Source organism: Megalobrama amblycephala, linkage group LG17, assembly GCF_018812025.1.
Source record: "Megalobrama amblycephala isolate DHTTF-2021 linkage group LG17, ASM1881202v1, whole genome shotgun sequence".
Classification (NCBI taxonomy): Eukaryota; Metazoa; Chordata; class Actinopteri; order Cypriniformes; family Xenocyprididae; genus Megalobrama; species Megalobrama amblycephala.
The window spans coordinates 2,422,403-2,448,802 of NC_063060.1; the positions used below are offsets into that span (position 1 = coordinate 2,422,403).

The 26,400-nt window shown below is 35.8% G+C and overlaps 2 protein-coding genes across 14 annotated transcripts in view; both read left to right on the top strand.

The window, feature by feature from the left end:
* Positions 1 to 1,885: 1,885 nt before the first annotated feature.
* On the top strand, positions 1,886 to 10,328 carry calr3b (calreticulin 3b). The gene is made up of 9 exons (XM_048163403.1): positions 1,886 to 2,078; positions 3,127 to 3,228; positions 3,321 to 3,524; positions 3,618 to 3,712; positions 5,790 to 5,999; positions 6,088 to 6,201; positions 6,316 to 6,459; positions 8,659 to 8,751; positions 8,949 to 10,328. The coding sequence occupies exons 1-9, from the start codon at positions 1,982 to 1,984 to the stop codon at positions 9,144 to 9,146; spliced, it is 1,257 nt and encodes a 418-aa protein (XP_048019360.1). The 5' UTR covers positions 1,886 to 1,981; the 3' UTR covers positions 9,147 to 10,328.
* A 2,048-nt stretch (positions 10,329 to 12,376) lies between these two features.
* The window catches only part of eps15l1b (epidermal growth factor receptor pathway substrate 15-like 1b), a 41,281-nt gene continuing 27,257 nt past the window's right edge, over positions 12,377 to 26,400 (top strand). For 12 of the 13 annotated variants that reach the window (XR_007180732.1, XR_007180734.1, XR_007180736.1 and 9 more), the window contains exons 1-16: positions 12,377 to 12,488; positions 14,707 to 14,748; positions 14,958 to 15,047; positions 15,141 to 15,188; positions 15,454 to 15,549; positions 15,707 to 15,772; positions 15,885 to 16,010; positions 16,684 to 16,743; positions 17,081 to 17,353; positions 20,190 to 20,350; positions 20,550 to 20,706; positions 21,682 to 21,744; positions 22,364 to 22,449; positions 22,586 to 22,658; positions 24,519 to 24,680; positions 25,059 to 25,256. Coding sequence is in view for 9 of the 13 variants with exons in the window: in XM_048162544.1 (XP_048018501.1) it covers positions 12,462 to 12,488; positions 14,707 to 14,748; positions 14,958 to 15,047; positions 15,141 to 15,188; positions 15,454 to 15,549; positions 15,707 to 15,772; positions 15,885 to 16,010; positions 16,684 to 16,743; positions 17,081 to 17,353; positions 20,190 to 20,350; positions 20,550 to 20,706; positions 21,682 to 21,744; positions 22,364 to 22,449; positions 22,586 to 22,658; positions 24,519 to 24,680; positions 25,059 to 25,256 (1,728 nt within the window). In the remaining 4 variants the exon portion in view is untranslated. The remainder of the gene's footprint in view (positions 12,489 to 14,706; positions 14,749 to 14,957; positions 15,048 to 15,140; positions 15,189 to 15,453; positions 15,550 to 15,706; positions 15,773 to 15,884; positions 16,011 to 16,683; positions 16,744 to 17,080; positions 17,354 to 20,189; positions 20,351 to 20,549; positions 20,707 to 21,681; positions 21,745 to 22,363; positions 22,450 to 22,585; positions 22,659 to 24,518; positions 24,681 to 25,058; positions 25,257 to 26,400) is intronic. The other variant, XM_048162545.1, reaches the window with a different exon arrangement.

The window sequence follows — 26,400 nt, forward strand, 5'->3', positions numbered from 1 at the left end:
TTTTGATGCTTGAAAACCCTTTTTCATATACATACTGTATCATTTCTGTAGTATTAACTCTTTCGCGTCATTTATACAGTGGCATTGCAGTTTCAACTTCCAATCAGTTATCAACTTTTAAGTATTGTCAGGTGTATTTGTCATGATTATTATTATTCTGCAACTGAAAGTGCCTGATAATATGACGCTTACCAGGATAATAAAGTGTAAGGAAACTCTGAAGTTTGTCAGATGACTACATTACGGTAATGTTCCTCCATCTATCCTGTTTCTGGAGGCCCTGCACATTAGTATTAGATAATTTGCAGCGTGCATGCTTAATATGCTAATAATGACCACATGATTTTGTGACCGTTTGCATAGGTTTGTTTTCAGTAAAAAGCTCAAACACTAATGGCAAATTAAAGGATTAGTTCACTTTCAAATAAAATTTTCCTGATAATTTCCTCACCCCCATGTCATCCAAGATGTTCATGTCTTTCTTTCTTCAGTTGAAAAGAAATTAAGGTTTTTGATGAAAACATTCCAGGATTTTTCTCCATATAATGGACTTCAATGGCCTCCAGATGGTTGAAGGTCAAAATTACAGTTTCAGTGCAGCTTCAAAGCACTTCTACACGATCTCAGACAAAGAATAAGAGTCTTATCTAGAGAAACCATCCACTTATTTTTTTTAAAAATTTAAAATTTTATACATTTTAACCATAAATGCTCATCTTAAACTAGCTCTCTTCTTCTTCTTTATTACAATTCCAGCAGTGTAGACACTGCTAAGTGTATTACTGCCCTCCACAGGTCAAAGTTTGAGCTAAATTATCATATACAATGTGCTAGTGCAAGTATATAACAATTTAGTTCAAACTTTGACCTGTGGAGGGCAGTAATACACTTAGCAGCGTCTACACTGCCGGAATCCAAATAGAGAAGAAGAAGAGAGCTAGTTCAAGATGAGCATTTATGGTTAAAATGTATAAAATTTTATTTTATTTTTTTTAGAAAATGAGTGATGGTTTCTCTAGATAAGACTCTTATTCCTCGTCTGGTATCGTTTAAAGCCCTTTGAAGCTGCACTGAAACTGTAATTTTGACCTTCAACCATCTGGAGGCCATTGAAGTCCACTATATGGAGAAAAATCCTGGAATGCTTTCCTCAGAAACCTTCATTTCTTTTCAACTGAAGAAAGAAGGACATGGACATCTTGGATGACATGGGGGTGAGGAAATTATCAGGACATTTTAATTTGAAAGTGAACTAATCCTTTAACCATAACAAACATATGGAGTGTATATCTTTAGTAGCCTATTTTAAAGGCTTCTGTTTTTTTATATGGTTCCATTAAGTTATCTTATATATATATATATATATATATATATATATATATATATATATATATATATATATATATAGTCTTATTTTGTTTAATCTTGAGCCTAATGGACTATATCACATGGTTTGAAGTAATTGTTTGGGTTTGTATCTTTACACAAGTTCTCTTAAAACACAATAGGCATTGTATTGTCTTGTACAGTTTCATCATATCAAAGTCTACAGATAAAACACAGAAGAGTAGGCTGTATTTAGAGGAAAACACACCCCCATATTTATTTAAGCACCGTTTTCCGCGTACACGTCTTGGCCGGTCGAGTGAGATTCTCACAGTCAAACCCCGCTGCTGTCGTCCTAGAAACTGATCCTGAGTCTGTACTGTCCTGTCATATGACGAGACCGCAGGTCATCGTGTACAGTAACAACTGGTCGGAGAACAGCACAAGAGGCGGATACAATATCCGGTGTGAAGGCGAGCCATTCACTTCGTGGTCTCTTGTGATTGGTCGAGGGCGTCAGCTGTGGACCAATGAACGGCAGACATCTGTGCAGCCACGCGCTTCTCCAGAGACACGGATAAACCCCGAGAGCAGCAGAGCGCGAGCACGAGAGGGAGAGAGGGAGTGTGCGGGCTTAATTCCACAAATTAACAAAATGCAAATTATTACATTATTCCACTTTGTTTCTGCTGCATTATTGGCATTGGCAGCCAATGCAGAGGTGTACTTTAAAGAGCAGTTTCTGGATGGGGGTGAGTGAATCGATAACTTGCATGTCATGGTTGAATTGTAGGTCACAACATTAATCAGTGACATTAAAATGGGTTGTTGAATGAAAAATTAATAGATTATGATGTTTAATTATACTTTTGTTATGCTAGGAAAGTCAATCCTATTACTTATTAGCATTATTGGTTCATGCATAGTTTGCCAGAGCAAAAATGAAACCTTGAAAAATTCTTTCTTTCTTTCTTTCAGTACTGAAGAAGTGCATTATAGTAGATGGGTTGTTAATTTACTTTTAAGAAAATAAAATCAATATTTTAGGTTAAAATATACAGTTTATATATTAAATGTAACTAGTTATCATGTAGTTGGTTGTATTTCCTCGTAAAATCAAGAATTATGTTAGCTTTGAGCTCATCTATATGCCCAATATACTCCTAAAAAGTTGACAAAATAAGCATTTTGCAGATATACACATTTTTATATCCCGCTACAATGGACCAAAGGTTCTGATGACTCGTCTTGCACCCAGGGGCGTATCCAAATGGCCAATAAAAAGGTCTCTTGAATGAGAAGGCCACACCCACTGAGGCCCCCTGCAGCCGGACAGCAATAGAAAGTATCAAATTATGTTCAAATTATGTAGTATCAAATTATGCACACTGCATTTAATAGGTCATCATCATTCAAGGCCTTGTCAAATTGCTTAATTAAACAAATTTTATTCCAGTATATCAGGATTTGCTAGTGAAAATGAAAGCAAAACTTGCATTTGGACATGCAAACTGTCTGTCTATCAAATGGGTTTGCAAGAACAGCCAACTTCCTTAAATATCATTCATTAAATGCGTGAGGAATGTGCCACCCGCATAAACTCCTCATTTCCTCTTCAAGCTCATAGATAAAGAGCTAGATGAATGCCTTCTTGTACAATTTGGGTTGGGTAAGTTAGTTGGCGATGAGATGAAATCTCCTTTTTTGAATGGAAATCATGTTCCCAACTCATCCTTGGTCACAGTTGCGTTACTTGGTGTTGTTTTTTTGTGTTTCTAACTTTATTATCTGAATTCTCAGATGCCTGGAAGAGTCGATGGGTGAACTCGGAGCACAAGTCTGACTACGGGCAGTTTAAACTGACCGCTGGAAACTTCTACGGAGATGCTGAGAAAGACAAGGGTAAGAGTTTGCATGTGATTCACTCGACCTCTAAAAACGACTACTTTGGTTCAGTAAAGATGATATTAATTATGAGTTTGCTTCACCAACAGGGCTGCAGACCAGTCAGGATGCCCGTTTCTACGCCACCTCAGCCCGCTTTGACTCCTTTAGCAATGAGGACAAACCTCTGGTGATCCAATTTACCGTCAAACACGAGCAGAAGATCGACTGCGGAGGTGGATACGTTAAAGTCTTCCCATCTGATCTCAACCAGGCTGACATGCACGGAGACTCCCAGTATTACCTCATGTTCGGTACGTCGACCAAGATTCTCTAGTTAACGCCTATGCATTCATGTGTCTGTGAAAGTATATAGTCTTAATTAATTTATTTAATCATCTCAACAGGGCCTGATATCTGCGGCTACAGCACCAAGAAAGTTCACGTCATCTTCAACTACAAAGGCAAGAACCACCTCATCAAGAAAGAGATCAAATGCAAGGTGAGTTAGAGATATTAAATCCAGAATAGTCAAGGGTTTGTATGACAATTCATATTCAGTAATATTATCACTTAATGCACTGGCACTATCAGATGATAACAACATTTGAACTGAATTGATCTAGATAATGACACCAACTTTGCAACATTGACATGGTTATTGAACTAAATTGAGCTGAATAATGTGACTGTAGATCTGCTTATATCTGACATTGAATTTATCTTCGCATTAGATATTCTAATAGAGACAATTTGGTTGCGTATGTTGGAGATCCATGTATGGATTTATTACAGTTCATCACCGAAGGTTTGAAGGCAGATCTTAGTCACACAAGCAACTCGTGAAGAAATAGTATTGTCTTGAATGAAATATTAAATCGTGTGCATGTTTTATAAATCGAGGGAACGAAATAGTAAATGAAGGGAACGAAAGGGAACGAAGGGAATCGAGGGAACGAAATAGTAAATCGTGTGCATGTTTTATAAATCGAGGGAACGAAATAGTAAATTTAACGCATAATTTAGCAAATTGAGGGAACGAAATAGTAAATTGAACGCATAATTTAGCAAATTGAGGGAACGAAATAGTAAATTGAACGCATAATTTAGCAAATCAAGGTAACAAAATAGTAAATCGAGTTCACGATTTAGCAAATCCAGGGAACGAAATAGTAAATCGTGTGCATGTTTTATAAATCGAGGGAACGAAATAGTAAATTGAGCGCATGTTTTATAAATCGAGGGAACGAAATAGTAAATTGAGCGCATAATTTAACAAATTGAGGGAACGAAATAGTAAATCGTGTGCATGTTTTATAAATCGAGGGAACGAAATAGTAAATCGTGTGCATGTTTTATAAATCGAGGGAACGAAATAGTAAACCGTGTGCATGTTTTATAAATCGAGGGAACGAAATAGTAAATCGTGTGCATGTTTTATAAATCGAGGGAACGAAATAGTAAATCGTGTGCATGTTTTATAAATCGAGGGAACGAAATAGTAAATCGTGTGCATGTTTTATAAATCGAGGGAATGAAATAGTAAATCGTGTGCATGTTTTATAAATCGAGGGAACGAAATAGTAAATTGAGCGCATAATTTAGCAAATTGAGGGAACGAAATAGTTAATCGTGTGCATGTTTTATAAATCGAGGGAACGAAATAGTAAATTGAGCGCATAATTTAGCAAATTGAGGGAACGAAATAGTAAATCATGTGCATGTTTTATAAATCGAGGGAGCGAAATAGTAAATCGTGTGCATGTTTTATAAATCGAGGGAACGAAATAGTAAATTGAGCGCATAATTTAGCAAATTGAGGGAACGAAATAGTAAATCGTGTGCATGTTTTATAAATTGAGGGAACGAAATAGTAAATCGTGTGCATGTTTTATAAATCGAGGGAGCGAAATAGTAAATCGTGTGCATGTTTTATAAATCGAGGGAACGAAATAGTAAATTGAACGCATAATTTAGCAAATCAAGGTAACAAAATAGTAAATCGAGTTCACGATTTAGCAAATCGAGGGAATGAAATAGTAAATCATGTGCATGTTTTATAAATCAAGGGAACATAATAGTATAATTGTGCACATAATTTAGCAAATAGTAAGTCGAGCTCACGATTTAGCAAATTGAGGAAACAAAATTGTAATTCGTACGCACAATTTACTTTTTTTTTTTCCCTGCATGTCATGTGCGGGGCTCCAATTTTCAGATCATCAGTGTGTGTTTTTTTGAGAGTGCATGCACGTGTTTGCCAGATTGCAAAGATTAAGTAAAACACGGGCAGAAATGTATCCTTTTTAAGAGAAAAGCTCTGTTTGGTAGATTTAAGATCTTGACATCTGGCAACCTCAAGCATAAAAACTATTGCAGGCTTGGATCAAATAAAAAACAGGAATTTCAGTGTAAATACTGTGTTAATACACAATGGTTATTTTTAATTAATCATGAGAAGCGTAAATTATCACGATTAAAATATGATTAATCGTGCAGCCCTGTGTCATAGAATGAAATTTACATTTGAAATCGTTTTTAAAACAAGCTCCCTAAACTAACTCCATCTTTCTCTCCAGGATGATGAATTGACTCACTTGTACACATTGATCCTGAATCCGGATCAGACGTACGAAGTGAAGATCGACAATGAGAAGGTGGAGTCCGGCTCTCTGGAGGAGGACTGGGACTTCCTACCCCCAAAGAAGATCAAGGACCCTGAAGCCAAGAAACCTGAGGACTGGGACGACCGCGCGAAGATCGACGACGAGACGGACACCAAACCTGAGGTTTGATTGTGTTTAATGCTCCTGCTTCATATCACCAATGACACACAGCCTGGTCAGTTTCATGAACTCCGCTGTCTGATGTTGTCAGGACTGGGATAAGCCCGAGAATATTCCCGATCCTGATGCCAAGAAGCCAGAGGACTGGGATGAGGATATGGATGGAGAGTGGGAACCTGCCATGATCCCAAACCCGGAGTACAAGGTTCAGATTTACATACTAAAAGATGCTCCAAACGGGATTTCTGCTCTGTAAACTGTTGTTACTTCCTAATGTTTTAGGCCTCTGATTGTAATTTATCATTCTGTTATGGTGCAGGGTGAGTGGAAACCCAAGCAGATCGACAACCCGAACTATAAGGGCGTCTGGGTGCATCCTGAAATCGACAACCCTGAATACTCTCCTGACTCCCAGATCTACAAATTCGACAACATTGGCGTACTTGGGCTGGATCTCTGGCAGGTAGGAGAGTTTCCTTAGTGTTTCCATGAAATGGCCACTATTTTCTTAATCATGAGAGTTTTTGCTGTATCTTACTAACATTATAAGTGCACCTCAGGAAACTTTATAACATAAAATGCAATTCATGACTCCTTTTAAAGTCCTTTTTAAGGAATGCATTCATTCGATTTATACGTGATTTACTGAATGTTCACTATATTTTCAGTGATTTTGACAAGCAAATTGTGTATATTGTGTTGAGCTTAATGTGCTGTTTTTATTATATATTTACTGCTTTTGAACTGTGGCACCAGTTGCCAGTTAACTTGATTCTTACTGAATTGTAATTCTTGAATGAAACATTTTCTGACTATTTTGCATCATTGACTAAAAACAAAATTAAATACTAAGGAAACATTTCTCATTTCCATTTAGTTTAATTTCATGTATTAAAATGACTAAAATGTAAACATAAAAAATTTAGAGATATGAAAAAAACCTAATAAAAATGACAAAAATGGACGAACATAAAAAAAATTAACTAAAAATTAAACATTGTTGCAAGTGTGTTACGGAAAAGGAAATCCATTTTAAAAGTGTTATTATGACTGTTAATCAGGACATGCCAACGTGTCAATGTGTTTGTGAAGTACGTCATCATGCTTAAAGGAATAGTTCAGCCAAAAATGAAACTGATCCCATAATTTAATCACCCTCAAGCCATCCTAGGTGTGTGTATGACTTTCTTCTTTCAGCTGAACACAATCAGAGTTATATTTAATAATATCCTGGCTCTTCCCAGCTTTGTAATGGCAGTGAATAGTTTTTGAAGCTCCAAAAATGGCATAAAAGACTCCAGCGGGTTAATAAAGGCCTTCTGAAGAGAAGCGATGGGCTTTTGTAAGAAAAATATCCATATTTAAAACTTATAAACTATATTCACTGGCTTCCATCGGAAGGTTTTTTTTTTTCTTTTCTTTTTTCTCTCATTTCTAGTTTTAGACTTCTAATTTATGGCTGCTGTTTTGTTTTGCTCTATGCTCTGCGCTTCCACGTTCATCAATCCTCACCTAAGCTTACACTACGCCTAGATCCTACGTCGGGTCAGAGGTCACTCTTCCGTCGGAACTTGACTCTCATGAACGCGCCTACGGCCAATGCTGGAAACCAGTAATTATAGTTTATAAAGTTATAAATATGGATATTTTTCTCACAAAAACCCATGGCTTTGCTTCAGAAGGCGTTTATTAAGTCATATGGATTACTTTTATAATGGATAGATGTGCTTTTTTGGACTTCAAATACTCTGGCACCATTCACTACCATTATGAAGCTTAGAAGATCCAGGGTATTATTTAATATATTTCCGATTGTGTTCGGGCTGAAAGAAGATGGTCATATACACCTAGGATGGCTTGAGGGTGAGTAAATCACAGGATCATTTTCATTTTTGGTTGAACTATCCCTTTAACACCATGTTTGTGCATTGAACCACTTAGGGGCTGTTTACACGACACCGTTTTTATGCGTTTTGGCCGTTCATTTAGATCACAGCGGCGTGTTGGTGGCCTGAAAACGCAAACTTTTGAATCAAAGTGCAAGTTTTTGAAAACCATACCGTTGTCATCTCCATGTAAACTGCAAAAACGCGAATCTGTGAAAACGGTGATGGCATGCATATGCGTATTACGTGTTTAGTCTATCCACCTCTGTCAGCACGGAATTAAGGTATTTCTGTGAATGTTTGAGACTTCCGATTAATTAGCCGCTATAGGGAAATAATGAGAAGAATATTAAAGTGCATTAAACTCTAAAAATTAAGTGGACAGGCATGCACGTTTGGTAATGCGTAATCTTTCTTTACAAAGTGACTTCGCCACCTACTTGTCTGGCATGAGTAATACAGCGTTTTTAGTCATTTTGGCTGATCTGCGTGAACGGGGATAGTTTTGATAACGTTGTCATCTGTACTAAGAAAAAACGTTTGTGTTTTTAGTACATCGTTGTCGTGTAAACTGTACCCTAAGAGGCACTTTTCACCCTCCCTCAAATTCAAGTCAATTTGTATAGCGCTTTTCAAGTAAAACACAATGAATGTGTTAGGCAGCAATTACAACTGAATTAAAAGATGTTACAATGTTATTACAGTTGGTTCAATTTAGAACTGTATGTATACAAAGCACTTGTTAATCATGTTTTGTTTCTGTTTTGTCGATCCAGGTGAAGTCTGGCACTATTTTTGACAACTTCCTCATCACCGATGATGTGAAGGAAGCAGAGGATTTCGGAAATGAAACATGGGGCGCTACAAAGGTTTGAGATGCATGCACACAAGACTATCAGTAAAAGCATTAAGATTTAGAAAAAATAATTCTCTGTTCCAAACCTAGTGAGGTGTCAAAATTGGCGGCTACTTTGATTGATTTGAAACACTATAGATTCGCAAATGATTGCAAAAGAGTTTGATTTTTGCATGTCGCTAAATTAGTGAACTGTCTGTCGTGCCACAGGGTCCCGAGAAGAAAATGAAGGAGGAACAGGATGAGAAGAAACGCAAAGAGGAGGAGGAGAAGAACAAGGAGCAGAGCACAGAAGCAGATGAGGATGAGGATGATGAAGGAGAGGGAGAAGAGGAGGAGGACGAGACAGACGAGCCTCCAGAGGAGGAGGAGGGAGAGGAGGACACGCTTCCTAAAGACGAACTGTAAAACGGGAAGCAGATTACCGTCCACATTCCGTGGTTGCCAGGGAAACGACTGCAGTGCATTCATTCTAAACGTGTCGCTCTTAGAGACGGAACTCATGATGTCATACAGGGTCAAAAGGGCGACTGGATGTTCTCAACCCATACATTTAATTTGCGACCATTAATGAGCCAATTAAATCTGTTTTTGTTTGTTTGTTTGTTTTAAGAACTGTCTTTTCTTCTATGGTACCAGGAGTCTGATGTGTGTAACATCTTTGAGTGCTGATCTATGATCAGTTTATTGTGCCTTTCATGTTTGCAAAATCGATGCCCAATATTAGTTCATGGTGTTGATGTCAGTTATATTCAGTTGATTTGAAGGAATTGGACTGAATTCATGAAGTTTACATGAATAACAATTATAGTAAATAATGTTACTGGGATGTTACACAGTTCACAGTTGCAAAAATGTGATGAACACAAAGTGCAATGAAACGGAATAGAAGAGGATGGTGATTTTTCGCCCTATTTTTATGGATAAGAGATTAATTTGATCACAGGCTGGGTTCCAAACAGTGGACCTTGTTTCTGAAACATAAGCAGAACAAAATAGTGTAAATTGTTGCAGAATGAGTTTCTAAACAATATTTATGAACAATCTACATTAATTCATTTTGCTTGTTTTTCATGAATAAGGACCAATGAATGTTTGTACTGTAGTGCAAAAGAAATTTACAATGGCATAATGTTCCTTTGGCACTGATGATTTTGTTCTTTTGTTTTCTGTTACCACAGAATATGTGCTGTGGATGTTATTAATCTCCTAAACAAGATATTCAGTAAAATTCCTTTTATTTTCCAGCTCTATTTATTACAACAGGAAGGTCTTGCAGTTTGAGCTTGTTTTACCTTAGATTTTCAGTGGCAGTAACATTTGTAGCTGATGTAAATCTTTTTGTTTTGTTTAAAAAAAAAAAAAAAAAAATCAACAACCTTTTGTTACTTGAAACTAAATTAGCTACAATAAGGGATGTGGTAATATTTGCAGCGATTTCAAGACCGCGTTAAAATAAACTAGTTGTCTACACACTGTGATGTTTGAATTGGATTAGTACTGAAAATCCTGTTTAGTGATGTTAAACCACCTTTTTACATGTTGAGAGTTGTAATTAATGCCAAAGTTTTAATAAATAACTTTATTGTACATGCAGTTGTAATATTTTGTGAGATTGAGACTCCAGAACTTTTGATGTATTTCAAGTTGGTTATTCGCACTGAAGAAAGAGATGAAGATGATATCAGAACATTTGTCCATGGTTACGCTAACACATATTTCTCATATGCCTTTTTGTGAATTTATCAGCTTCTTGAATGTTGGTTATCTGTAGCTTTACTCTAAATATTTGTGGTTCATAATATGAGTTGCATTTAAAAAATGTTAAGCTTTACGAGAAAATGTTCCTGTTTCAAACCAACACAAACTCCTGTAAGAGGATTTGAAGCAGTGCGGGAGGTTGATATCTGCTTAGAGACTGTATGGTTTGTGAACATCTCACTAAAGTGAAGTAAATAGAGGGTTTCACAGATGTTTCAAAACATTATTCAAACCCCTTTTTCATCATTTGAATTGCACCAAAGCTGGTAAAATAGGCAGTAACAGACTAATACATGTTTAGGTTGTTGCTTGCATTACAACCCAAATTCCGGAAAAGTTGGGACGTTTTTTTTTTTTTATTTGAAAAAAATGAAAATGAAAAAACTTTCAAATCACATGAGCCAATGTTTTATTCACAATAGAACATAGATAACAAAACAAATGTTTAAACTGAGAAATTTTACACTTTTATCCACTACATGAGCTCATTTCAAATTTGATGCCTGCTACAGGTCTCAAAAAAGTTGACATGGGGGCAACGAATGGCTGAAAAAGCAAGAAATTTTGAAAAGATTCAGCTGGGAGAACATCTAGCAACTAATTAAGTTAATTGATATCAGGTCTGTAACATGATTAGCTATAAAAGGGAAACACAATCCGCCGTGCCATCTGCAGATGCCAACTAAAGCTCTATCATGCAAAAAGGAAGCCATATGTGAACATGGTCCAGAAGCGGCGTTGTGTCCTGTGGGCCAAGGCTCATTTAAAATGGACTGTTTCAAACTGGAAAAATGTTCTATGGTCAGACGAGTCCAAATTTGACATTCTTTTTGGAAATCATATATGATTAGGGTATGATTAGGTATGGAGGTTCATAAGTGCATATGGTATGGGCAGCTTGCATGTTTTGGAAGGCACTATGAATGCTGAAAGGTATATAAAGGTTTCCAGACGACATCTATTTCAGGGAAGGCCTTGTGTATTTCAGCAGGACAATGCAAAACCACATACTGCAGCTATTTCAACAGCATGGCTTCATCGTAGAAGAGTCCATGTGCTGAATTGGCCTGCCTGCAGTCCAGATCTTTCACCTATAGAGAACATTTGGCACATCATTAAACGAAAAATACGTCAAAGTCGACCACAAAATGTTTAAATTTGAAATGAGCTTATTTTGTGCATAAAATTGCAAAATTGATCTGTTTAAACATTTGTTATCCATGTTCTATTGTGAATAAAATATTGGCTCATGTGATTTGAAAGTCTTTTAGTTTGCATTTTATTCAAATTTAAAAAACGTCCCAACTTTTCCGGAATTCAGGTTGTATTTTCACACCACATGTTTTCCATAATGGCAAAATCACATCATTTTTTCCCCCCAAGATGTCTTGCATTTCCAAAACTGATTCACAAGATGGAGACATTTTACAGCAGAAGTGAACTGGTTTGACGGGACTATATCTTAAGTAATGGGCAGCACTTCTGATACTTCTGGTACTGAATTTTCTTTTCCTAAAAAAAGGAAATTATTATAAAAACTAAACTAATTACTATAAAACCTAAACTAAACTTCATTTAAGTAAAACTGTGAACTATACGGTTGGTAAACTTAACACATTCTTCCATAGCACACTTTTACATAATAGTTTAAAACTACATCGATTATTTTCAAAGATATTTTCTGTTCAGTTCTGCATTATGTTTTATCTACTTGCTTCTTTATCTGATTATTACTTTTTTTTTTTTTACCTGTTGAAATATTCGTTCGTTTTAGAATAACTTATTTTATTAAAGTTAATATTAATTTAGTGAAATAAACCACCCATGTCATAACAATGATATAATCTTTAACCAATTATTAACTTTAATAAATTATTATTATTATTTTTTTTTTTTTCACGATTTGACATTGTCTGTACGCGCTCACGAGACTCCCGTGCGCGTCCTTGTGAATCAGGAAATATGGCGGCGCTCACTCCACTCAGTCAGGTAATGACTTTAAAAGTTTGATTAAAATCAAAATGTAAAATACATTTTCAGAGGGTTTATTTAACGTATGTTCTCTGGTTGTATAAAAGACCGTTACGATTAGTTTAAGTTCAAACGCGTGAACGCTGGCTTCTCATATGAAGCGCGCGCAATTATCGATTGTCGTTAGCCAATATTTCTTATTTATTTTTTCAATTTTGTCTAGTAATATATTTTAACGATGTCCAGTGATTGACCACTGACCGATTTGCGCTTTCAAGGACGCTGTTTTGCAACTTTTTGACTTGCTTTATGCCATGACAGCTGTAACATACGAAACTGATACGAAACTGCTCAATGTTTATGTGATTATATTCAGTGACAGCGGTGAATTGTTCAGAATTTTGTTCAAAAACATTAGTCTGGTGTGTTATGTCAGCAGTCCGTTTGTTTACAGTTTCTTTAAAGAGAGAAAGCTGTGTTTTCATCTTGTGACGTCATCATTGCCCTGCCCTTCCATTACTGTAATATCAAAAAAGTATTCATATATAATTTATACATTATGCTATTTATTGCAAAAATCACATGACTGTGATCTATTGAGAATAATCAATGTGAATAATAATAATTGCAATCAAAATCAATAGTTGCAGTAATCAGTAATGTGCTCTTTTTTTTATAAATTTAAAAAATAATGCCTCAATAAAAATATAAATGGTTCTTAATTATATACAAATACACTTTTCCTCCCTTTTTTTTGACAAGCTTTATGCTATTCACCCAAACTGGCAAGTTCATTATATTGGTAACACTTTACCAACACTTTTCTCACCCAAAAATGAAAATAATGTAATTAATTACTCACCCTCATGGCGTTCCACACCCGTAAGACCTTCGTTAATCTTCAGAACACAAATTAAGATATTTTTGATGAAATCCGATGGTTCAGTGAGGCCTGCATAGCCAGTAATGACATTTCCTCTCTCAAGATCCATTAACTAAAACATTGTACTAAAAACATATTTAAATCAGTTCATGTGAGTACAGTGGTTCAATATTAATATTATAAAGCGACGAGAATATTTTTGGTGCGGCAAAAAAACAAAATAACGACTTATATAGTGATGGCCGATTTCAAAACACTGCTTCAGGAAGATTCGGAGCGTTATGAATCAGCGTATCGAATCATGATTCGGATCGCGCGTCAAACCGCCAAAGTGCTGAAATCACGTGACTTTGGCGTTTCGAACCGCTGATTCGACACACTGATTCATAACGCTCTGAAGCTTCCTGAAGCAGTGTTTTGAAATTGGCCATCACTAAATAATTCGTTATTTTGTTTTTTTTTGGCACACCAAAAATATTCTCGTCACTTTATAATATTAATATTGAACCACTGTACTCACATGAACTGATTTAAATATGATTTTAGTACCTTTATGTATCTTGAGAGAGGAAATGTAATTGCTCAGGCCTCCCTGAGTCATCGGATTTCAACAAAAATATCTCAATTTGCATTCCAAAGATTAACGAAGGTCTTACGGGTATGGAACGACATGAGGATGAGTAATAAATGACAGAATTTTCATTTTTGGGTGAACTAACACTTTAAAGTTAGTTAATGCATTAAATAATGAGCAAAACATTTGTTACGTACAGTATTTATTAATCCTTGACAGCTGTTCATTGTTAGCTCATGTCAGCTCAGGTCCATTAAATAATATTAATAGATATCATTTTTGATTTTAATAGTCTATTAGTAAACACAGAAATTAACATTAATGGGATAGTTCACCCAAAAATTAAATTTCTGTCATCATTTACTCACCCGTAGATTGTTTCAAACCGGAATAAATTTCTTTGTTTTGTTGAAAACAAAGGAAGATATTTTAAAGAAAGTTTGTAACCCGGCCGCTTTGGGCCACCATTGACTACCATAGTATATTTTTTCCTACTATGGAAGTCAATGGTGGCCCAAAGCAGCCTGGTTACAAACTTTCTTCAAAATATCTTCTTTTGCATTTAGCAGTACAAAGAAATATATACATGTTTGGAATAACCTGAGGCTGAATAAATGATGACAGAATTTTCATTTTTGGGTGAACTATCCCTTTAAGTAACAATGAAAATATGTATAAAGCCTTTATTAATCTTAGTTAATGATGTTTTTAACAAATGGAACCTTATTGTAAAGTGTTACCATATATTTTGCATTAAATTTTCATTCATATTTTTGCAGCTATCAAGTGGAAACGCTGCATATGAGAGCTTCTACAGACAGGTAAATTCATTAAACTTCCTGAAAGGGATGAACCTGTATAGAAATTTCAGGAAATTACAAATGCTTTTTAAAATGGAATCAATAATATTATGTGCTCCCAACTTTGGTAATCAGTATAATGTCAATATATTGGCTGATGATATTGATATTGTGTATCTTTATTTCCTGACATTGTAAGTGACCCTGATGGCCTGTCGTGTTTGTTGCAGGTGGATCCAGGAAACACAGGGAAAGTGGGCGCTGCAGATGCCGCTCAGTTCTTGAAGAAATCGGGGCTCTCAGACAGCACATTGGGTCAGGTGAGAGAAAATAATCACATCACTGAATGTCTTGAGATGCAGCGCTGGAGCTGTTGGTAGGAAATGACTGTGTGTCTTTGCCTCTCTTTGCAGATCTGGGATCTGTCAGACCCTGAGAGAAAAGGTTACTTGGATAAAAAGGTAAATAACATTTTTTTTTCTTGTCAGAATAGGCGTTTGCAAATGGTCTGGGAAAATGTGTTGGCTATGGAAATGAAAGCATTTGCTGAATTAAAAAAGCATCACAAGTTGGCTTTAATGGACATAAGTTATTTAAATTTGTAGCAAATAAATTCACATCCAAAATATTCTCAGGCTCTGCCTTCATTATTAGTTGGAGATGAAGCTATCTGTATGAATGCAGTTGATTTGTGGCGTTTTGAGTTTAACTGCAATCTCTATTAAGGGTTTCTTTACTGCACTGAGGCTGGTGGCTTCTGCTCAAGGAGGAAGTGATGTCAGTCTAAACAGTGTAAGCCAGAACGCACCCATCCCGAAATTTGTGAGTGTTGGCACTTTGGATATCTGAAATGAAATTCAGTGATGCACATTTGTTCATCGGTAGATTTGATCGGAATAGCATGTGTAAAATGTAAGATGTTTGAACATATGCTAAATCAAAGCATGTAAATGTCCGTGTTGCTGTGTGTGATTTGCAGAGAGACACCGGCAGCCCGTCCCTGAACATCACAACCTCTGCGGCTGATTCCAGCTGGACGTTGAAGGTGCAGAATTACTGGAATAAAATGAAATTTGTGATGCAAAACTCATTTATGCGGTCGCAGATTCTCTCACCATTCTTCATTGTCTCTTCTCCATTGTGTTTGGCTTCACCAGCCGGAAGATAAAGCAAAGTATGATGGGATATTTGAGAGTCTCTCTCCAGTTGGTGGGCTGCTGTCAGGTGATAAAGTGAAACCGGTCCTCATGAACTCAAACCTGCCTCTCGATGTGCTTGGAAAGGTGAATGTCTGCATTACTTTGTAATAGGCCTGCATTTTAGACCAATAGCCTCTGATATTGTACTGATATTATGGCCATTGTTTTAGAAGTCTTGTTGGTTTAGTTAGAAACTGTAAATGCTGTTTATAAATCTAGAATTGGATTCAAGTGAAATCAGGCATATCAAAATATCCAGTACAAAAGATAAGGGTAACTGTTTAGAAAAAAAATCACTTTTTACTTTAAAAACATACATTAAAGTTGAAAAGTGATTTTTTTTTTTTTTTTTTTTTGAAAGAAAAAATATTTTATGAATATATGCATTACATTGATCAAAAGTGACAGTAAAGACATTTATAATGTTAAATCCTGAAAAAAATGTATCATGGTTTCAAAATTGAAAACTGTTTTCAAAATTAATATTAATCGGAAATGTTTCTTGAGCATCAAATCAGCATATTAGAATAATTTCGGAAGGATCATGTGACACTGACGTTTAAACTGTAGTGTGTATATACATAAATAAAAGTATATTAATAAAAGGTCTGATTGTTTGTTCCAAAAATAAACAATTCAGACCTATGCAGAATTTAAACATGCTAATATTGCTAATATTTGAAATACTTTATAATGTTGTTTAGATCTTAAGTATATTAGTGAATGTTTTGTGAACTTTTATGTCTCTGTTTTGTAGATTTGGGATCTCAGTGACATTGACAAAGATGGGCACTTGGATAAAGATGAGTTTTCAGTGGTGAGTCAAATGATGCATCAAAAAAATTACATTTATTAGTAGTACTTTAGGGTTAGTGAAGTGATCAAACCTTTAACACCAAATATTAAAGTTCAGTGTTTGCATCGTCCTGCAGCGTTTGAGTTGAGGAGAGCTGTGCTGTTACTTTACTAAACCAATTTTTATATCATGCACTCTGCTCAATATGCAATATATATGTCTTAAAGTAGAGTATTTGTGGATATTATAATCTGTGACAAGAGGAAACCGGCCACTTGTTGAAAAATCAGAAAGAGAAATTCCAATGCTTTTTTTGTCAACTGGAAGAAAAAAAGCTCACATCATTTGCTTTTTGCAGGCGATGCATCTGGTTTATGCAGCCAGAGAGAAGGAGCCTATGCCATCCACCCTCCCTACAACTCTCATCCCTCCATCCAAACGTAAGAAGATTCCAGGCGCTCTCCCGGGATCAGTTCCTGTTCTTCCCTCTAGTCCGTTCCTCCTGATGGAGAACCTGCGACCCGTGCCGTCGCTTTCCAAGAGTCCTCTGGGCAGCAGCACAAATCTGTCTCCATCAAACTCGTTCAAGCGCTCCACTCCGACACCACCGCAGCCTCAAACGCTCACACAGGTGAACACCAAGGCGGATGTGCTTGTGTAACACAACATACCTGTCCAACCACATTATTAGCAGCTCCTAGAGAGTAGAGTTTACTACAAGATAATGCACAGATTTTAAAAGTGAAAGTTTGGTTGTGCTTGATTTGCTACATTTTTTAGAAACCGTAAACAACCTACAGTTTCACCAAGTGCGTTAATTTCACAGTGACTAAACCTGTACCAGAACCCAAGATATAATCTCAAACGTTCTCATTCACATGACTTTGTGTTTAAACTTCATGAGCTGCCAGGTACCAAAAAATAGTGAACCATTTGAGATTTATAGACTGTGAAGAGTTTGTCTTCAAGCCATTTGTGCAAAAGTGTGCATGTGTTTTGAAAGGAATATTCGTGTATTGCATGTACTTTTAAAATAATAGTTTGTGAAGCAGCCTTGATATCAATTGGCGTAACAACGTTGTATGTTTAATTTAGCAATTATTAAAGAAGACGATGCACATATATAAAAATCAGTGGGAGGAATCAAAATAGCAGCTGTAGTTAACACATTATTATAGAGATATGACCTGATTATTTACTTTAAATAGGCGCTGTGTTACCAAAATGCAGGCCGTATTTAGTATTTTAAATACTAATTTATTATCTTATTGCATTTTTGTTGAGTTTATGAACCGAAATAAATATTAATAGAAGTCTCATTAAATTATGGTTAATAAAGAGCCTATTTTTCTTGTGCATGTGGTATTTTCCTAGGAAAATTATTAACTGCGCTATATATTGCACTATTACCCTAGTGAAAAATAAACATACTAAAATGTATTTAAAATATGTTTATTTCATGCTAATCATACTACAAATACATTTAAATATTTATGTACTTAAAAATACCCTAATAATAATTTTTGTTTAATGCACTTTAATTGTACAGAAGTAGTGCTGAGGTTCAAATAAAGATATACTGAAGTATATTTGATTGTGCTAAAGTGGAACTATTAAATATACACTTTAAATATCTTGCATTTAAAGATTTTATTCAAAGATCATACAATACTTATCAATGGTGACATAAACACACATTTTAGGCTTAATATTAAGAAATGTGCATTGTCCACAATAATTATTAAAAATGATTATAAAGTTTAATTATAATTTTTATATCAGTAAATCTCAAGCGATATGTCAGTAAATATGTAAATAAACTTTATTTATTATAATTATATTGGTAACACTTTACAATAAGGTTCATTAGTTAAACATTAGTTAATGTATTAACTAACATGAACTGACTATGAGCGATACATTTGTTACTGTATTTACTAATCTTCGTTAGCGTTAGTTAATGAAAATACAGTTGTTCATTGTTTGATCACATTAGTTCACAGTGCATTAACTAATGTTAACAAGATTTTAATAATGTATTAGTAAATATTGAAATTAACAAAGATTAATAAATGCTGTATAAGTGCAGTTCATGTTAACTAATGTAGTTAACTAATGTTAAATAATGAAACTTTTTGTAAAGTGTTACCAGTATATTTTAATTATATTACTTTTTTACCCGGGACATGATTGACTTCAAAACCAAAACTAGATTTAACGTTTGACAGTATGATATGACATTGTTCCACCTAAATACTTCTCACCACTACTTTCAATTGGTTTAGACTAGAGGATTCTTTCTTCAAATAACCCCCTTTCAGAATCCCTGTTTCAGAAAATAGTAAAACGGAGAGCATCAACTATAAACACATCTGAGGTGTATGTCAGCGGACGGTCATGGTGCGAAAGTGAAAAGTCTTGAGTCAGCGCACGAGCGGCGCATTGAGTTCTTTTTCGCAGCATATTGCGCTTAATAGTGTTCTGTGCTTTTTCTCATTCATGCATGTTTCTTTATCACTCTAGTGTGTCAGACTTTAAGCAGTAGCTACTTGTATTTGCACAACCCAATATGCATTAAATGGCTGTCGTTTTGTCACCATGAAAGCTGCAGCGCATATAATTGGGGAAAAAAGTGTGCCTGCAGAGAGTGGAAGCAGAGCGCTGCAATATTACACACAACAAACTTTCACTTCACATAAACAAATAGCTCCGTCTCACACACATGCAAAACTGTTGCACTGTACAACCCTGAAATTGACTGACTGCATTACCAAAAAGATCTTTGATTGTATAAATAAATCTAGTTATTTAGCATTTTTATCTATATTTTGCATCAAAATAATTGCATATTAATGCCATTTCATTCAACGTAGTTGAAGCGAATGGCACATTCAAGTGCTACTGGGAAGTTTGTACTTATGAGTTGGGAAGTCATAATTACGATATTAGATGTGTTAAAATTACTTTGGTTGGAGCATGATGGTACCTTTTTCTAAAATTCAACAAGATTTTTTAATTCTACATCTACAAAATGATAAATAATGCACATTGGGTGTTTTTACTTTTATAAATTAGTGTAAATTGAATATATTCTATCATAATTGTACAATACTATGGTAGTTTGTACATGCAACTCAGATAGTTTTATTGTAAATCAAAAAATAATAATTTATTTAACAAATTTATCATTAATACTGATGCATTCCGACATGTTTTCTCATTGACAAACCCAACTTGGAAACTTCCAGCGTTTCCCACTCGTAATTACGACTGTGTGGGGACATACATGCAGTAGACATTCAGTTCGTAATTACAATCTTTCTGATGCGACTTGAACGCACCCAAAGGACATTGCATTGTATAATACAAATTTTGGCTGATGAATATAGAAAATTCACATAATGCACATTGCAAAAAATAAGATGAATCAAATGCGATTCTAAACATTTCATAAATGTGTTTTGCAGCCATCCTCAGATCACTGGGTGGTGCCGGCGGATGATAGAGAGCAGTACGAGGAGATCTTTGATCTGGCAGACTCTGATTTTGATGGGATGGTTGGAGGAGGTGAGGTGAAGGATATCTTCATGAACTCTCGGCTGCCTCAGAGCGTCCTGGCACACATATGGTGAGATTAAACAGTGAAATGCAATGGTATTTCTAAGTAAAGTCACCCACAGCCTTTTTAAAACCATGCTTGAGCTTGCAAAATGAACCTTTTGTGTTCTTCCATTAGTCCAACAGCTGTAGGATTTATGATAATATCTGTCTTTTATGTTTGTGTTCATACAGTAGAAGCATACATTGTCTGTTGTTTTGGTCTGCAGGTCGCTGGCGGACACTCAGCGTACCGGCAAACTCACCAAAGAGCAGTTCTGTCTGGCGATGCACCTGATTCAGGAGAAAGTTAAAGGAGTGGACCCTCCTCAGAGTCTGACCCCTGACATGATACCACCGTCAGAGAGAGGCGCCACCAGCACACCTGTGAGTGGACAAAACGCACACATGCATCCTCTCACGTTGCATGTATATGAATCAAAAGCAGCATCCCTTCAGCCTCAAGCGCTCCTCGTTTGTTATAATAATATTTTTCTAACACTCACAAAAGCTGCGTTTCCATTACCCTTCAAATTGCACAAATTGAAAATACGCCCAATTTCACGAAAACTCCCATATATTTCAAAAAAGTTTTTACGCTCTCATGAGGTGGTTTTTCAGGCAATTCTAAAAAGGAATATTTCACAAAACTGCAACTGTTTTTTCGCATGGTGTACTTAAAAGTCATGAACATTTGGCAAAGCAATGTACTGTTTCATAAGTTTGGTGCATATAGCCTGGCATACACCATACACACACCTGTGGACTGGTTTTGCTAACCCCAAATGTCTCAGCCACTGCCCTGTACTCTGCACAGGTAGCCAGTTTATAAAAGGCAATGGCTATGCGTTTATTTGTAGAAACTGGCTCCCTTATGCATGATGCATGATGCAGCAGGTGCTACTAGAGGCCCTATTTGCATTGCACAACTCAAAAAAGGTTGATCTGTTCATTCGGATGTTCTGAATCCACAGTTCCTCTGTGATATCGCGTACAATAACCTCCCAGAAACACCTCATACATGGTCGCTCCCAAGTAAGGGGCTTTCCTTCACATCAATGCTTGGATAACACACCTACGTCTCCTTTGATTAAAAGTAACGGCTAGTGCGGTGGCTGCGATTTATGTAAACCTACCAACATCCGTCGCCATGATTTTTGAAAATATATATATATATTTTTTTAAATCATTTATTGCATAACGTGAAAATGTTACATTTTACATAAATTTTGAAACATTTTACATTTTTAAAATATTTATAGCATAACGTGATAATGCACATTTTTGATAATCCAGATTATTCAATGCTTTACAAATGAATTTTTTTAATTTTTAATTTTTATTTTTTACTTTATGATCCAGATCCTCTCTGGATTCACACCGTCAGTCATGTCCGAATTGACCCCGTTGACCAGTCTGGGAAGGGTAAGTAAGTCAGACACATCTGTGATGCGTTTCCTGTGGGTAGAAGCTTTATTGATTGACATGCATGAAAAGCTGTGAGAATAAATTGTGTTGTTAGGTTCCTTTTAACTTAATAATCAGATTTGATTTCTGATGACACATTTGCATTTCTCAATCCCATTCTTCCTCTCTCTCTACATTCCTGTCAGCTTCATACTGTCCCATTAATCGAGGCAAAAACACACTGTTAATATATTTTATGTTTTTCAAATTACAACAGAATATGTTTTATCCAATAGGATTTGAATGGTTCATGAAAAGTGGGCTGTAATATTACTGGTTTATATTATTTTTCCTTGCCTGCATGGTCTTGGTTGCATCTTTAGAAAATAAATTTTAAAAATATTATACAAACAAATTTTAATTTTCTTTAAAGTCACATGCGCTGACACATCAATTTACAGACCAAAAACATTTATTCAGAAGGTAAATTAAGTCTTTATGTTGCTGTGAGGTTTGTCTTTATGTTCAGGCAATGAGAACGCCATCTAGTGCTCATGGATGAGCACTGCATAATTACACACAGTCAAACACTAGATGACAGAATATGACTGTCTCTTACATAACATGATTTTTCCAGGACAGCAGCAGTTCTGTTGGGTTGGTTGAGCTGACGGGAAACAAGGATCTTGATGACATCAACCAGGAAATCTCCCAGCTGCAGAGGTCAGAGAGTTTATAGATGGAGAATTATATGCTACACATAACCACATATCTTGCATTCTGCTAATTACTTATTATGTTTTACTCTTTTTGCTTTTTACTATTTTCATTTTTTTTTTTTTGTGCATTTTGTGCATAGTGAGAAACGCTTATTAGAGACAGAAATCAGACAGAAAGAGGAAGTCCTGCGACAGAAGAACAGTGAAGTCCAGGTAAGGCTGGTCTGTACATTGTACATATTTTTATTTTTACATACAACAAATAACATTGTACAGTTATAATTACGACAATATGTTAAAATGATATGATAACAAATACCACTTTGCAATATGTTTTTATACAGCTAAAATAACTAAGTGAATGACAACCTAAACCTCATACATTCAGGTTACAAATAGCTCTTACCAGGGGCGATTCTAGGATTTTGATTTTAGGGGGGCTCAGCCCCCAATAAGGGTATGATTAAAAAAAATATTATTTGACTATTAGGGTAGGGTGGTATGCTACTAACCTTACTGCAGTCCACTATTCCATTGTATTCCCTGTATTTCATATATGGGAGTAGGAGTACTGACTGAGCCATATACAACACTGTAATAAAAAAATAATTATTGGATGTGACCACTAGAAAATAGGGAATGTTGATTTTTTTTTTTTTTTTTTTTTTTTTTTTACAATGAAGACCTCCTGATTCATTCACTGTACAAACACACTAATAATTTCTTGTTGAGTGTCAATAATGTCAGGAGTCAGGACATTTGTGTTTATCCTTTGACGATACCACTGCTTTTTCTTATAAAATGTACAGGGAAATTGGCAGACAATTAAAACAATGTCAGGGTTCAATGACTGAAATGAATCTTGGGAACACAGTGGTATTGTGTGTGTGAGAGGCTGTCTACGTTCTATTCTCACCTGACTGTTGCTCATTTGCAGACCTACTCCCGCACGACAAGAAAAATGTTGTATATCCATCTACAATGAAATATAAATTATTTTAGTTTTTTAGCTTTTTAGCCTTTATAATCAACAATACGGTTGGATATTCATAAAGTCACCCCATGAAAATTGATGTCATTTTAAGTATTTTAACTAACCAGCTAATATTCATTAAGAATATAGACAAACCATGTATTAATGTAATTGTCTATTGGCAATATGATTAATCTGTTCTATATTTATTTCTATTTATTAAAAATAACAACATGAATTATCAATTTGCCACTTCTATAAATCAAGTACAAATCTAGTATAAATAGTATAAATCAAGAAAATCAAAAATCCCTTTACTCTACGCTTACTCTAATTTATGTATCATGACACTCCTCCTGATTCATTATTACTTAATACAAAACTATATTTAATAATACAAAACAAAATAACTCCACATTCTCTCTCTGGGCCATCTAGTGCTTTCAGACAATGATGTGTGTCATTTCTGTGCATGGCTGCATATTGCATAATGTAATGTCAAAATACATTATAATATGTCTGTAATTGTAAAAAGTAAATTAAAATAAATCATGATCGTTTTCTGAATCTAAAGTATGTTTTCATGGGTGTTAATCACTTCATTTTTGTAGGAATAAAAAACAACTATCACACAAGGGCTGAAGGTGAACGCAGCGAAACGTATTGGTATTGGATGAGAAACCGAGCCGTCCCGTGTGCTCCCAATGCTCCAGTAACATTACATTATGTAAACTGCAATGCATTTATGACAAAGAACTGCACCGATGCAGATGTAATATCATAGCATTAGCAATCTATCAATAAATGCACGCACACACGACACACACCTTGTGCTCTCTGATGTTCGCTCTGCTCGGCGCCCCTGCAGATTGAAAAATGCGCTAAATCCAAGCAGACTCAGATAAGGGGAGGAGCCGAAACTTGACGCAGCTTGCCGCCGTTTCAAATGAGTTTTTTTAAAGGGGACTGAAGCGATCAAAAATTTATTAATCAAATATTTTTTTTAGGGGGGCTGGGCTGAAGCCCCCCTAAAAAGGGCCTAGTGACGCCCCTGGCTCTTACGTTAAAAATAAGGTGGATAAAATAATGGTTCTGTGTAGGAGGTGCAAAGAGACCTGGAGCGTGAAAATGTCGGTCTTCAGGAGTTGGAGCACCAGAAACGGGGCGCTCAGGATCGACTCAGTGAGATGGAGCAACAGAGAGCCAAGCTGGAAACAACGCTGGACGAGACCAAGAACAAATGGCAGGAGGAGAACGCTAAGGTGAGTCTCGCTCTGATTTTAATTGACATAGAAGACAGTCATTAGCAGATATACTGTAATGTTGATGCATATTCGATATAATCTAAATTAACATAAAAAAAAAGTACACTGTCAATCAGACGGCTTATTGATTTGACCACACTCACACTGCTGGATGAGAGCAAAACTAAAGCTTTGGCGGGACAATTGGGAGCCAAAATATTTTCAATATCTATAGACTTGACTAGACAGTCTAAGTCTAGAAGTTTATCAGTTTATGACGTGAACCACATTTTATGCTGAAAATCCAAAGTCTGACTCTGACTCTGAAACTTGCATGATGATTCTTTTATATAAATGACTGAATAATTGTCATCTTTTTACTCTGTGTGTGTGTAGATCACATCGTTGCAGACTCAGATCTTGTCTCAGGAGTCAGACATGCAGACGCAGGAGAAGGAGATGAGCAGAACGAAGACGGACCTGTACTGTCTTGAACAAGAGGAGCAGCGTCTGGAAGAGAGTCTGCTTGCTGGAAAAGCCAAGCTAGACAGCATCCTCAAACTGCTCAAAACATCTCAGGACGAGATTGACCAGGTCACAAACACCACCATGTATCCGTTGCATATTTATCAAGTTGTTTTTACTAGGTGCCGTTTAGGTCATTCAAGGTTTACATGTGAGTTGCGTCTAGGGATGCACCGATTCCATTTTTTTTAGAACCCATCCGATGCCAAAAATTCTGAGTTCCGATACCAGCAAATTTTTTTTTTTTTTTGTTAAATCAGTGTAGAATTTCTATATCTCTGATAATCACTGTTAAACACAATGTCATTATAAAGAAAAACAACAAATGAAAATCATAATCTATGACAAAAGTACTATTAAACTAAGTTAGTGGGTAATTCAGCAGGAAAAGTTACTGTAGAAAAATCATGAGTGCACAATAATTGTATAAAATGTAAACATTTAGTGAATAAAAACATTATTTAGTGGGGAACAACTAAAAGTGAATGTGTAGCACTAAATCTGGTAAAATGTTACACATTGCTCTTTGTATTGTTGAAAAATACATTCATGAAAAACAAGTAAATACATGTTTATATAATATACTAAATACTATAAAATAGGGGTGTAACGATACGCTCAGGTCACGATACGGTACGTATCTCGATACGGAGTTCACGATACGATACGTATCACGATATTTTGAACAAAATGAAACTGAAATTCAAACAAGATTTATTCAAAAAAAACATGAACAAATTTCAATAATTTTCCTTGTACATACAAGATCACATTTCAATAAAATAAATAAATAAAATTTCAATAAAACAAATAAAAATAAAATTTTAATAAAAACCTTCTGTATTCAAATTAACAGTTGAATAGGGCTGTCTGTCACTGAAAAACTGAACTTAGAATTATGAATAGGGGCCGTTCACATATCGGCGTCTAAAAACGCGTGGAAGGTGCGGCCGCACCGCTTCTCCTTCTTTCCAAAGCGCTTGCACTCCCGTGGCGTCGGTCGTTGCTATGCAACCATGAACTGACCTCTACATTTGAAAAAAATAACTGACTTGCATGCGGAAAAGACGCAATATGTGAACGGCCCCACAGAACTTCTTAAAGCAAAGCATCGCAAGCGTCTTTTGCTTTTCTGTGAGCACAGCTGTTGCTGTGGCACTGCGGTGAAAGAAAGCCACGACTTTTCTCACGTGACCATGCAAGAGACTGACAT